We start from the raw sequence: 15,000 nt of genomic DNA, 5'->3' as shown, positions 1-15,000 counted from the left end.
AAATTGCAATATGTTGAAAGTACTGGTGTGTTTGCTTAAAAAAGAAGATTTTTTTTTTCGAAATGAAAAAGATTATTTCAAACTGCAATATGTTGAAAGTACTGGTGTGAGTTTGCTTAAAAATGAAGATTTTTTTTTTTTTTTTTTAATGAGAAAGATTATTGTGTTTTCTCTGTTTCTGTCACCATTTTCACGTGTTTTAATTGCTGTTTGTTTTGATTTTGGCGTCTGTTATGAATAACACTACTTTCTATCCGCCATACCCTAACAGGGGCCAAACTGAGGATTTATAGTTCTTAATTTCGATGGAAGGGCAGGTGTGTGTGTGTGGAGTGGGGACGTAGCTCGAAAGGGGGAGGGTGGGGGCGTGCGTATGTATGTGTAGTTAGTGTTATAACGTTTCGAACTATTATTTCTATAAAGTTTGTATGATTATCTTTCCAAGTCAACAGTGATTTATTACGTAGGTTATTGTGTTGCATAAAATATATTTTAATTGATGTTCATATTCTTAAAGAGACTGTTCGTTATATGGTTGATTTTACAATACACGAGCCAGAAGACAAATTTCAATGAATTTCCAGACAGCGCTCACATCTTCCTAATGATATGCTTTGTTATAGTGGCTGGTGCACTGTCGTCACTAGTGTGTCCTGATGTTTATGTGTGTGGAGGGGAGTGTTGGAGGTAGGAATTCTGATTCTCTCTCTCTCTCTCTCTCTCTCTCTCTCTCTCTCTGTGTGTGTGTGTGTGTGTGTGTGTGTGTGTGTGTGTGTGAGTATTTGAGTAAATCATTATTTATCTTTATCATTTATTGGATGTATCATATGCCATGTTTTCTTATATGGTCTACATTGATTGTATGCATAAAGCTATTGTAATACATAATCATTTACATAAACGTTTTGAGTGATTGCGCTGTACACGTGTTTAGCTTATCTTATATTTCAGTTTCAACATTAATTTTACTGCTATGATTATTGTGTTGCTTGTTATCATGAATGTTCGTGTTCTTAAAGTGATTGTGCTTTGTGTGTTTGATGTTACATATACTTGAGCCAAACGACAAAGTTCACGCATCTGCAGACAATAAAGTTGTATCATCTTTTTAAGTTAAGATCATTAATTCGACAATACTACAGCAGTGTCTCACACAGAGTGTCACAAAATATCTAAACACATATTGAATATGTGACCGGATCTCTCTGCATGAGAGCGCTTGTGCATGCGTAGGAGGAATATGACGTATTGCAAGAACAATCCACTAACAATGTGCAAAAGGAAGCTGGTGAAGGAAGACAATGAAAGAGGGAGAATAAGGTTGAAGGGAGAAGGAGCAAATGAGAATTGTGCTCTCACTTGGCGAAAAAAAACGTCATTCTGAGGTCAGAGACACGCCCTCATCTTCCTGTCCTCGTAGGATCACATGAATAGGTCATTGTGTAATCACCGTCTCCGCTTCGTACCACTCCATCTGAAGTGGAGACGACCTGTAACTGGGGCATACAGGGAGTGAGGAAAGGAAAGAGACGAAGAAGTCGAATGACCGCTAGCTGTGTGTTTCCAAGCAATAACATTTTGTTTAGATTGTTATCACGTCGTTGACTGCAGTTGCATTCCCGCTTTCTGTCTCTCTCTGTCTCTTTAGAGTGGTATCCCAGTGGTAAAGCCCCTGCCTAAGAGCGAGAGATTCTGACCTTCGGGGATCAACCCCTCCCCCCTCCCTCCCCCCCACAACTAGATCTTAAGTTATGGTCTGGGCACTAGTCATTCGGATGAGACGAGAATTCGAAGTCGCGTGTGTGGTGTGCACTTAACGCACAAAAAAGAATTAATGGCAACAATAAATTTGTTCCTTGTAAAATTTCGCAGTGAAAACTTACTCAAATATACATGTGTGTGTGTGTGTGTCTGTGTCTGTGTCTGTGTCTGTGTGTTGTGCGTGCGTGTTTGTGTGTGTGTGTTTGTGTGTGTGTGACTGAAGACTGACTGAATGACGCAGGAAATGAATGATGAGGGCCAGCAGGTAGCTCTCAGTCGGACCTACCTGGGTAAACATCATATTGTGCAAATAACTCTGTACTTGTACAGCTCTTTTAGCTTGGTTTCTGACCCAGGATAGGCGCTGTTCCATATCCAGCAATCAAGCAATTTATCAGTTAGTCTGCCTCTTTATCTTTCTTCCTATCTGTCTGTCTGCCATTTCTCTGTCATTTGATATTGAACTGCAGTGTACATTCTCTTTCGCTTTCTCTTTGTCTATCTCTGTTTTACATTTGTGTCCGTGGAGGTTGTTTTTGCGTATTCAATGCAGATAATTTGTTTCTATCGCTGTTTAGGTTTGAAGCCTTTTCCCATTTTGAGGTAATTTTTAAAGTCCCAAGGTTACTTGTATCTGAACCTGATATGACTTATTCTAAAATGGATCCCATTAGCGCGCACGGGTGGATAAGCATCGCGTTCGACGTTGTTTTTGCATATCCAATATGAATGTGCCCGTAATCCGTATCCCATGGATCGTGAATTAGGAACGCACAACGGAGCGCACGCAATCCCCAGTGTTATGCTCCTTTTCATGCTAATTCTTTTTTAAGAACACCAGTCTCAGTTCAGCCGGCGTCACCACTGTTTATATGATAGCAGAGATGACTAAGAACATGAAATGAATAACTGAGAATGATAACGGCGGATAGATATGTCACCTTTTTGTACCAACTCTTCTACATTCCTCTTGCCTGCTATTTATTACCATGGCGTGCATTCCACTTGTTTTTATTTTGGGCTGTTTCCCCACGTTAAAGCCAGATGATCGCACATCGTGCCAGCAGTTGCTATAGTACACAGGCTTGCCGGAAGGTCGTGGTAATTCCATGAAAGTCATGTCCCATTCTTGGACATGGGATATATATATACATGCGCGCATGCACACGTGTGTGATTGTGTGTGTGTGTGTGTGTGTGTGTGTGTGTGTGATATTAAATTGCTCTGTACATAGTATATGTTTCGGGCATTTGATGATTTTTAATTTTCAATCGCAACCTTTGCATCGAAAGAAGCGATATGCGCAAGAAAGATCCTAGACGTAGAGAAATATGTGACAGCAAGTAGAAAACTGGAAATAGTGAATCAAGTCTTGTGACAGGCACATGTGTATTATGCCTAAATGTTGACTGAAGTGTTAGAATTCAACGTTTGATAATAGTTTTAATGGTCACGTCAGCTGAGCAAATGGGGAAAAAAGCTTTCTCACAGTCGTTTAGGGCCAATTTTCTGCACTTCATTGCTATAAATGCAATTTATGCACAGCACAGAAAGTAAGTATGCTTGTTATTTATTGAAACTGAGACACCTTTCTGTTTATCACCATTGCTATCGCAACGTCTGCACGTGTCTCCAGGCAGGACAGTGTCTAGCAGTCAGGGAATCTGATCATACTTTAATGTTCACAGACACAACAGACAAACAAGACATTACCACCCATCTCGCTGCACCCATCTCCACAAAGAAAGCTGAAGCTTTGTTTAAAGGAAACACACACAGGCACGCACGCATACATACACAATACACGCCTTCTCAAGAGAGATTGTTACATGTTCCGGTGCACTCACGCAACCACGCTCATACATCAAGTGCATGTCGTTGTCAGCTTTTCGATAGAAAATGACTTGGGCAGGTTGTTTGCTGGTGCAACTAAAGAAGCTGAGTGGTTAGAGCACTCGACTTTTGGCAGCAGCTGGTGTGCTCTCTGCACACACACACGCACACACACACACACACACGCACGCACAGGTGCACGGACACACACACACACACACACACACACACACACGCGCGCGCGCGCATGCACGCACGCACAGGTGCACGCACGCACATACATGCATGAAAGAAAATTGTGCACAAAGTCATAGATGCAGACAGCGTGAGTCTGCAGATCGACCTAAAAGAAAGAGAGAAGTCATAGATGCAGACAATGTGAGTCTGCAGATCGACCTAAGAGAGAGAGAGAGAGAGAGAGAGAGAGAGAGAGAGAGAGAAAACCAACGAGCGAAGGTAAAAATGAACGAATGAACAAACGAATTTTTTTTTCAAGAAGGTTAAGGAATAAGCATGCTTTTTTTTACATCCGGCCCTCTGGGCAAAGAAAATAAAAGATGAAATAAATAGATTGATTTCTCAATTAATCAGTTAAATAATAAAGAGAAAGACTAAACATTCACAATGTAACATTATCAAAATTGCATGTGCATGCACAAAACACTAAGTACAAATCATGTAAGATACAGTGACGCGGATAAAGATGGATAGGGACGAGAGGTGAGATGTGGAGAAGGCAAGATGAGAGACAGGTAACGGATAAAGAAGGTATGGGAGAATGAAAGAGACAGACAGGCTGATAGATAGACAGACACAGAGTGACAGACATTAAGAGAGACTGACAGATGAGGAGAGATGCATAAACATATTAACGATCAATAGTATTGTAGATAACGATGGTATAGCACAATGACAGATTTTTCATTGGATATGCGCAATATGTGTTCTTTAAAACAGGGATACTTTTAAGGTGGTTAACTTTAAAAACATTATAGTATTTCAATCAACAGGCAACCCCTTGAATAAGATAGACTAGATTTAAAAAGATCGATCCTTGGTGCACTGTAACCATATGGTTGGTGTTGGTTACTGGGTGTTTCTTTCTTTTTTTTTATAGTGAGGACGGGGGCAGGGGAGTGTGTAAAAACTAGACATGATTTTACAAAATAAAGACGTCTTTTTATTTTTTTTTTTTTTTTTAGTGAAAAACAGCAAGAGCTTTGTAGTAACACACAGACACACAAACACACACACACACGCAAACACACACACACACACACACACACACACACACACCAGCCGCTACCAAAGATCAAATGCTCGGACCACCCGGCTTTTCTGTCACAGCAAACGAACAATTCTTTCCTCTGACCCTCGATTCCTCACGTCCCCATCCCTCACATCCCGTCTCTCTCTGTCTTTATGTTTCTCTGTCTCTCTCTGTCTGTGTATCTGTCTCTATCACGCTAGTTTCTTTGTCTCTGTCTGAATTTCTGTCTGTCTGTCTCTCTGTGATACCAATTACGATTAAAACAGTCGCGGTTCATGTATGTAGCTTATTTGAACGGTATAGCGCTTGGAAATTTTAATCAGCAGTAGTTACTTTAACCCTTTCGCCGCCAGTCAATTTAGAGTACAAAATTCCCTTGTGGTATAAACACAGAAAAGACAGTAGCTAAGAATAGCTGGGGATTCCCTCTGCAATGTATAGAAAATATGGCCTATCCTATCACCGACCATTAAGAGCAGTATGTTCATGGATAACAGACCAATGAATGGTCACCTTTCAGTGACATGGGTCCTCTACCACGCTTGTGCATAAATGCGAGCTTGGCGGTGAAAGGGTTAAAAAAGAAAAAGAAAGAAAGAAAGAAAGAAAGAAAGAAAAGAAACGGACCCGTTCTCTGAAGAAAACACAAGAACAGGTCAGTGAGCCAAATCTGAGCTTGATTTCTTTAGGAATGTGTTTTTGCAACGTAGTCGGTGACAAACAGACACAGAGACGTACAATGCAAACCCTGTACCCGCCTGTGTATATTTGTGCGTGTACTCAGCGGTATTTTTGATTATGTTGGCATCCATATACCCATAGCAGTCTGTATACTGTTTGATAGGGAAGAGAAGATGTGTGTTGCTGTTGTTTGTGCTAGCTGCCAGTTACCGGCGTACAAAAATCTGGAATGTGATGAAAGCAGTGGTAAATGGCACATGCAGCATGTACGTCTAACGACAGGAATGTTTAATTCACCATAGGTTGTCTCCCTTGGGACTGAGGGAGTTCCAACTTCCCGCGTTCTTCTGAATCTTATTTTTGTTTCCTCGCCTCGCGTCCTTGTCCTCCAACTCCAGCTGTTCTTCTTGTCAGAGTTTGGGAATGGGTGAGGAGAAGTAAGTATGTGAGTAAGTGAGTGAGTGAGTGAGTGAGTGTGTGTGTGTGTGTGTGTGTGTGTGTGTGTGTGTGTGTGTGTGTGTGTGTGAAAACCTCTGATCGAAAAGTCGTGAAATGTTGAGTGTTGTAGATTAAACAGTTTAGCTGACATATGCGACTGAAAATGATAACGGTCAAAACGAAAGTTTTCTGAATGAATTCGCAATAAAATATCCAGTTGAGTGTGAGGTATGTCTGAAAGAATTTTGTGAATTTGTCATGCACATTTTTATAACATGAATTTGTTTAGGCTTACTTTAGCTATATTATATATAAAATAAAATACAAATTTAAAAAGCAACTGTGGTTTAAAAATTCTGAATAGCCCTATTTTCAGGGAGGATGGTAAATTAGATAAGGTTTATAGTTCGGATTTAAGAAAATGATTAAGTGTGTGAATATCACATTGGGGGCTCAGAGTTCTTTTCAAAGGTAATCATTAATTTTTATCGTTTCCGACCAGCTGAAGGACTAGATGCTTGTGCATCTTTTATTTACGTGAGTTACAATTCAAATATATACAACTACGAATACACAGTAAATAAGTCTCACATTAAACTCCAGAAATGTCATAGATACCATACCGTGGAAGTGGAAAAGAAAATGAAGAATAAAAATAAAGATAAAGGGCTGAAAAAGTGGTAAAAATAAATACCCCTCTCGCTCCCCCGCACCCCCACTCTGCAATTCCCCCAAACACAAAACAAACAAAAAACAAAACATAAAAACAGTAAGTGGCAAACTCCGAGCACCCCCACCGCCCCCTTTTAACCCCTCGTACTACAAAAAAGGCAAACTCTTCACCACTACCCTCTCACCCTCCCCCACAAAAAAGGAATACGTATCCATACTGACTCACTTCCCTTCCCTTGTATTTATTTTCACTAAGAGTAAACCCATTTGCTCTCTCTCTCTCTCTCTCTCTCTCTCTCTCTCCCCTCTCTGTCATATTTGTTTACATTTGTCATATTTTTTTTCCCTTTTCATGTTTGTCCTTTTCGCCATCTTCATTATGATTATAGTTACGATTCATTATCATTATTGTTGTGCTACTTAGACAGACTGGAAGACTTGTCTATGCCTAAATATTTTTCCTTCGGTAATAAACTGTTTCTCTCTCTCTCTCTCTCTCTCTCTCTCTCTCTCTCTCTCTCTCTCTCTCTCTCTCTCTCTCTCTCTCTCTCCCATCTGTCTCTCCCATCTCTCTATCCCCTTTTCCTCTTCATTTTTTGCTGGCTTCATCCTCTCAGTTCTCTCACACCCTCACACCCAAACTCTTTTTTCTCCTTCACTACCCCGTCTCTCGCTCTGGGTGGCCTGAGTGTATGAGAATACCATAGACGTCACCAAAAACCCCTGTTGCGCGCAAAGCCCTCCCTTTTCATTCACCCCCCACCTCCCAAGAGAGAGAGAGAGGGGGGGATCAAATTGGAATATATGTCATGAAAACATTAATATTGAGTAATGTATAGTTACCATTCAGCTACTTACAATGTCACCACTCACTCACCTCAAATAGTTAGCGAGTGAATTATGCACGTGTTTGTGACAGATGCATGCTCGGTCGAAATCCCGACAGCTTCAGTTGAAGCAGTGTGAAAATATTCATGTGTGTTTGAGTGAGTGGTGAGTGGTTGAGTCAAGCAGTTATGTTTTTGGTTGTTGACTGCTTGGTAGTGATTCCATGGTTCACTGATTGATTGACTGAATATATACATGCATTGATTGGTTGAATATATACATACAATGTTTCCTTCACTGTTTGTATGTGTTTGTGTTTGTTTGGGGGAGGGGGAGGCGGAGGGGGGGGGGAGCAAGAAATAGAGGAACAGACAGAGACATAGAGCGGAAGACAGCTTGTACGTATTTATTTACTTATTCACTGACTGGTCACTTACGTAACTGTTTGCTTGCTTATCACTGACAGCGGTGTACGCGAGCATGAAACAATGTAATAGAATTTACAGTCGCCCGCACTGCGTCTGGTACCAGATATGCCAAAGAGATCAGGCGAACTGCTGTTTGCAAACAACTCTCTCTCTCTCTCTCTCTCTCTCTCTCTCTGTCTGTCTGTCTGTGACTGTCTGTCTGTCTTACATAATCATATGAAGATAAAAATATGTATCCTTTTTCTCGCTTGCTGTCTCTCATTCTCTCAGCACGTTTCTTACCAATAAACAAACGAAGAAAAATGAATTCAGGTGTTGTTACAGTGCATTCGGCATAGCTAACCTTTTTTAAGGGGGAAAGGGAATCAGGGGACTGAGGGGTGATGGGTAGTTATGGGAAAACAGAAGGTATGTATATATTTTCCCAACAAACATCAAAGATGCTCTTCTACCGAGCACCCTCTAATTAGTCTCAATGATGTTCTTTTTGGAGGAACCAGAAGCGAAAGGGAAATACACTGCTGAAGACCTACCAGCTCTGCCTGCAGATTGGCACTCTTTCTTCTGCCAACTTACTTTCTTTCTCGTGCCACGTTGATTTGACCTTCACACTATTAACTTTGGCACCCGATGTGTTTTGTAGGATACAGATATTGCCTGCCACTGCTACCCTGTGCATCGTGCACACGTGTGTGTGTGTGTGTGTGTGTGTGTGTGTTTATCTGTCTCTCATTCCTCTATCTTTCTCTGTTCTTTCCTAAACCCTTCATTCCCAATCTCACCCCCTCCCTCGTCTCTTCCAGCGGCGTTCCGGATCAAAGAAGAGCTGATCATTATAAGTGTTTCTGGAGAGAAATACTTGGGTATTACGAAGATCAAACATACTGAGTCATGGTAGCAAATACCTTGTCTTCAAGTGTGTTTCACAGCCTCTCTCTCTCTCTCATCATCTTTTTTCTTTCGTTTTATCTAACCGTGGGTGGATGACTGGGACTCGTCTTTCAGACAACAAACTGAGTCTCGTGTACGTAAAAGAAACCACGGTAACAAGAGTTGTCTTTGCCAAAATTCCGTATTGTGTGTTTGTTCTCACAATAGAGGTTCCCCTTTCCATAAACAAATATTTGTTAGATATATCTCTGTGTTTTTCAAAGCACGCTTGATAAACGAGTATATCGATTTGAGCCCGGGTGGTTAATTACAGACTCGTTAAGAACTCAGATTCTGTCTGTCTGTCTGTTTCTCCACACACACACACACATGCACATTAACACAGCCTCTCTCTTTGTCATAATACCGTGTCGTTCATACAAGCAGCCTGTGCACTCCACTGTACATTTCAGCTTTGCATTGAGTGTGTCAGCCATCGTTCTGTAAACCTCGTAATTCGTTGTGCGCACATTCAAGATTTGTCTTCCGATATTTTTAATCGGTTGTTTATTTCTGGTATGAAGAGAGATTCAGTGCCAAAGAGTGTCCGTTGCATGTTGTAAAGAGTGCCATTTGGGAAATCACTTCAGTTACAAACTGGGTTATCATTTTCATCCAATAACATATCACTTGACTCGGTAAAAACAGTACTGTATGCATGAGAAAAAGGAATGAAGTGTTTACATAGTTCATTGTTAGCTGTTTATATATAGATGTAAAATGGAAGCAGTGGCGAGAATATAGATCATACGAAGACAATAAAATTGGAGGTGTTTTATTGAAATTAGAAAACTAACATGTGAAACGGAAGGGAAAAAAACCCGCCATGCACTGACGTTGTTGCTCAAATTATCTCCCTCACTCAAAGTGCCAGTCCTCTCTCTCTGTCTGCATATCTCTCTCTCTCTCTCTCTCTGCATCTCTCTTTCTCTTTCTCTCTCAAGCTTTTTTGTTGCTACATGGACAGAATGGAAGAGAAGTTTATGCCTAAAATTTGAGCAAAAAACTTCTTACATTTCCATATTAGTATCAAGACATGTTAATAAAAGACTTTGTATGCAGATTAAAACCGTAATTTGTTGGGTTAAAGGTAAGAAGTAAATGTACATTTCACTTATCTAACTTAATGACTGTTTTATCCTTTATCTTCAAAATTAGACAACGTGAACATCATGCTGTAACAAAATGCATAAACAGCATGCTGCTAGGGTTTTCACAAATTCATAAACTAAACCTCAAAACAGTGTACGTATCGATGAGGCGATAACAGTTGCGGAGGTTTGTGGAAGTGTCTCCAAACCAGTGTGCAGCATCTGATTGTCTGACCAGAATGGATTAACTCGGAAACTGAAGTGGAGCAACTACCCTTTATTTGTCCAAACGAATACCTTGTGGCAAAGACACCTAAGAGTGAATCAGCCTTTTGAGTTAAATCAAAAGTGGAAGCCCTATTAACACACGCGCGCGCGCGTGCACACACACACACACACACACACACACACACACATTGAAATATTTCGTTCCTGTCTACGGAAACGAGAAAGGGACAATGGTCTTAACGTTCCAGCATTACAGAGCAACAGGAAATATGGAAACAAGACATGAAGCATGAAAATGCTTTTAGGAATCTAAGTGCCTGTGTCTGCTTGTCTGTCTCTGTCTGTCAGTCTGTATCTCTCTTTCATTCAAGAGAGAAAGAATAGTGTGTGTGTGTGTGTGTGTGTGTGAGAAGAAGAAGAAGAGAGAGAGAGAGTGTGTGTGTGTGTGCACAGAATCCTTTCAGAAAATGTCATGAATATATTTCAGATCAGAAGACGATGGCGTCCGGACGTCATCTGCTGGCCGTGCTGGTCACGGTCAGTTTTCTCTACGTCACCAGTGCTCAAGGTGGTGAGTAACTGTACGACAGGACTTGGTCCGTTTGTTTGTTGTGTTCGTGGACAGGCAAAAAGTGGTGATGTTCAGTTTGAAGGAGAACCGAAAAGAGGTTTCGGCAAAAAAGTGGTGATGTTCAGTTTGAAGGAGAACCGAAAAGAGGTTTCTGTTCTTTTGATGCTGGATTCGTGAACAAAATTATGTAGACTGAAAGATGTATCTGTAGCTTAGTTTCGTGTCGACATTTGTCTGTTTGATATTCAAAAAGACCTAATCGAGAGACAGTTTGCAATGCATTGTATTATTATCCTTTTTTGTTGTTGTTGTTGTTGTCACATCAGATTTCTCTGAATGAGAAATTTAGGCGGCTCTCCCCGAAAAGAGCACATCGCCACAATACAGCGCTACCAACACCATTTTTGACTCACTTGTGTAAACAAAGTGAGTCTATGTTTTAACCCGGTGTTCGGTTGTCTGTGTGTGTGTGTGTGTGTGTGTGTGTCCGTGTGTCCGTGGTAAACTTTAACATTGACATTTTCTCTGCAACTACTTTGTCAGTTGACACCAAATTTGGCATAAAAATAGGAAAAATTCAGTTCTTTCCAGTCATCTTGTTTAAAACAATATTGCACCTCTGGGATGGGCACAAAAAAAATAAAAAATGAAGCCTAATTATATGCAAACTGCATTTACTGTTATATTTATATTTTTTGTATTCTCTAAACTTGGCACTTCGATCTGATATTCTGACCCAACAACTAGAGCAGTCATTATTATCATTTTTTGTTCAAACAGGAACTTCTTTTGCTAAGCATGGAAGTTTTATTTATTTTGCAAACGTTTTGGTGCAGATAGTAAAAAAGGGAAATTACTCTGTAACTAATGCTAGGGGAGTTAATTTGCTTTAAACTGATCTTTCTCATCTTAAACATTACATTTTGAAATTATACTCAATACATAAAAAGCTTGGATTTTTTTTAAGTGTATCACAAGTGAGTCTTGAAGGCTTTGCCTCTCTTGTTGTTGTTGTTGTTGTCTGTAGGCAAGTGGATTTTTTCTAGGCGGACACATTACCACTAGGCCACCACTCGACATTGATTCTGTTTATTTTTGGACACACACACACAGATACAGACACACACACACACACACACACACACACACCCTCATACACCATACACACACACACGTGCACGCGCGCGTATGTTATCGCACGCAAGCACGCACACACGCACAGATATAGACACACACAGACATACACAGACAGACGCACAGACACACAGACACACACACACCACACCACACCACACCACACCACACAACACACACACTCACACACACACACACACACAGTGAAAGAGAGGGAGATAGAGAGAGAGAGGCCTGTACAAATCTTCTTTTTTAAAAATTATTATTGATATTTCTCTAAAGCAAAGGAGTTATCCTTCCACCCGTCTAGACTGCATCCGTCCGTTCATACACAGTTCCACCCGTCTGTGCGTGGAATTGGTTGGAACGATGTATACAGTTGTTCTTTTCTTTTCAGATTTACCTGCTCAGATCTACCCAGAAGAGGGTGGCTTCTCCATGACCGGTAAGTTCCATTTCTGTGCAGAAAGAGTTGTACTCAAACACAAATAAAAGGTTTATGCACATCCTTAGAATGGCTGTTTCTATTAGTTTATTTCTTTATTGTGAATGGCTAGGACGTGATTCTAAGTGCCAAGAATACAGGAGTCACACTGTTTTCGTTATTATTCTTTGATAACTGCTGGTGGTTAACCAACATGATTCTAGATAGTCATCGTGTACAACATGTATTATACATTTATCACCCTCACGAAGCTTTCATCCAGAACGTGTTGCGTACCTTTGTGACAGACTGCGAAAACCAGAAAATGGATCTCATCCTGGTACTAGACTCCTCTGAGAACGAGACAGCTTTCCAAGCCCTGAAGAAGGTCGCCAGCGACATGGTCCGCTTCGCCAATCCGGACAACGGCCTCGTTCGAATCGGTCTCATCACCTACAGCTCTGGGGTCAACCGCCGGATAGAGCTGTCCGAATTCTCTCGGACAGTGGACCTGGTGTCGGCCATCAACTCGCTGAAGTACCAGCCCGGGGAGCGCGACACGGCAGGAGGTCTGCAGGCCATGAGGCAGCTGTTCACCACGGCCTCAGGGGACCGCCAGGACGTGCCCAATATGGCTCTGCTACTCACCTCCGGAAACTCCGTGCTCAGAGCCAATGAGGTAACATTGAATTACTTACTTAATCCTCTTCACTCTGGCAGCCGATCGCCAACAAAATCTTCTCCAGTCGTTTTAGTCTGGTCTTCGTCGAGCCAGCTGATTTCGTTCCGGTGTCTTAACTGATGTTTTCATCTCCCTCTTCCACAGTTCTCTATCTTTTTCCCCCTGGTAATGCCCATCTGAGGCAACGCTGAATCAAAGCTGCATAAAACATAGTTCTGTCTGTCCGTTAAAACTGATATTGCTGCCTTGAAATATTAATAAAGGAAAGGGGGAAAATGAAAGAAAGAAACAAAAGAAAAAGGGATTGAAGGTAGACATTAAAAGAACATTCCGACGAAATCGCAAAGACGGGCTGAAAGGGGGTGAATCTGATGAGGGTAGGGGTTGCGAGGGGTGAAGGTTGATGAGGAAGGAGCGTAATGACAACTCACACACACACCACACACACACACACACACACACACACACACACACACAAGTGAACAGCAACACACACACACACACACACACACACACACACAAAGGATGCACGCACACACACAAGTAGGTACGCACGCAAAGACATATACAAGCACGCTGGCACATGCGCACACGCATACACGCACAGAGAGAGAGAGAGAGAATTTTTCAGGTAAGAATGATAAAGACAGGGAGAAGGGGAAAGAGCAAAAAAAAAAAAAAAAATCATTTGCTCTTTAGATCATTTGGTCATAACGATCTTGCAACAGGTCAAACACAGATACACACAGAGGAAGAAGGGGAATAACTCCATTTTATAGGGAAGGGAAACAGCCTTGGTCTGGAAAGTAGTCAATCACAAGGGAATGAAGTGACTGCACTTTGTCAGGCATAAAAAGTGGAGGGTAATATTATCACATGCGCACAAGTGCAGACCGGTAAACGTGGGCACGGAAAAGGAGAAAATGAAGGGGCGGAAGAGATAACGGCGTAACAGACTTCAAAGAAAAGAAACAGATAACACAACATGATCAAGATAAAAAGCAATACGATCGAAGAGAACAGGTGCGGCGTGAATAAGATTGCTATCACTCAACATTCACATACTCCTGATTCACACACAGATGTAAACGTCCACAGAAAACTAACTCGGGAACATTTTTTCCTGTTCTATCACAGAATCACCCAGCCACAAACCATTCCCCCTTCCCCCCCCCCCACCTCCCAACGCATACGCACCCCGCCTCCCGCACCCCCCCCCCCACCCCCACCCCCACACGTACACATGTACGCATGCGCGTACATACACACATAAGCATGAAGTGAGGGATGGGTGTGTGTGTGTGCGTGTCTGTCTGTATATTTGGAAGCGTGTTTGTGTTGTTTTTTGTTGTTCTTTTAAACTATCGTCGTCTTTGTTGTTGGAACTTCGCAAGCGCAGGATCATCAGATTTCCCCACCCCTCCTTTTTTTTCTTTTGTCCTCATAAATAAAGAACACTGCAGGTTTAAAAGCAAAACAATAAACACATTGCCATTTCTCGCCCTGTGCCCGTAAAGGAGACTGGAAGACCGGAAAGCCTGGAGATGTATTTTAGGAAACAGTTTAGCGCCACAATCGCAGAAGGGACCAGGAACGAACGAGATTTTAGTGGTATGCTGATGTGATTTTCTTCATCACTGCCGTCCCGCTGTGGTAAGGAAAATTGTTTTTCCACAAACCATTACGTCGTGGGAAATCACTCCCACTGCATCCGCCCGCCGTTAGCCTTATCTTGATATCTTAACTTGCGCTTTGGTCTTTTTTCTTTTAATAAGAAATAAAATTACATATAAAAAAGGAATGAAAGAGAAGTGCACATATACTGTGCGTTGATGCTCTTTCTCTTCTTCTTCTACTTCTTCTTCTTCTACTTCTTCTTCTACCCATCCCTTCAGAATTCTACAAGGCTAGCATAAATGAAATTTCAATGTGATTTTTCTTCTTCTTCCTTTGCTATTACATTTTTTTTTTTAAATTGGTTTGACCGCCTCAGTACCCTGCACTTCACAGCGAAATTAAACAGGGAAAG

The 15,000-nt window shown here is 41.5% G+C and overlaps 1 protein-coding gene across 10 annotated transcripts in view; it reads left to right on the top strand.

Annotated features, from left to right (window-relative positions):
• Positions 1–15,000, top strand: part of LOC143287281 (uncharacterized) — a 224,924-nt gene that overhangs the window by 26,131 nt on the left and 183,793 nt on the right. For all 10 annotated transcript variants that reach the window (XM_076595285.1, XM_076595233.1, XM_076595278.1 and 7 more), the window contains exons 2-4: positions 10,648–10,731; positions 12,263–12,310; positions 12,598–12,968. In XM_076595285.1, coding sequence (XP_076451400.1) covers positions 10,659–10,731; positions 12,263–12,310; positions 12,598–12,968 — 492 coding nt within the window. In that variant the 5' untranslated portion in view covers positions 10,648–10,658. The remainder of the gene's footprint in view (positions 1–10,647; positions 10,732–12,262; positions 12,311–12,597; positions 12,969–15,000) is intronic.

This window comes from Babylonia areolata, chromosome 1, assembly GCF_041734735.1.
Source record: "Babylonia areolata isolate BAREFJ2019XMU chromosome 1, ASM4173473v1, whole genome shotgun sequence".
NCBI lineage: Eukaryota > Metazoa > Mollusca > Gastropoda > Neogastropoda > Buccinidae > Babylonia > Babylonia areolata.
Note: the sequence above shows the minus strand (reverse complement) of the source record. Positions and strands in the feature narration are given on the sequence as shown.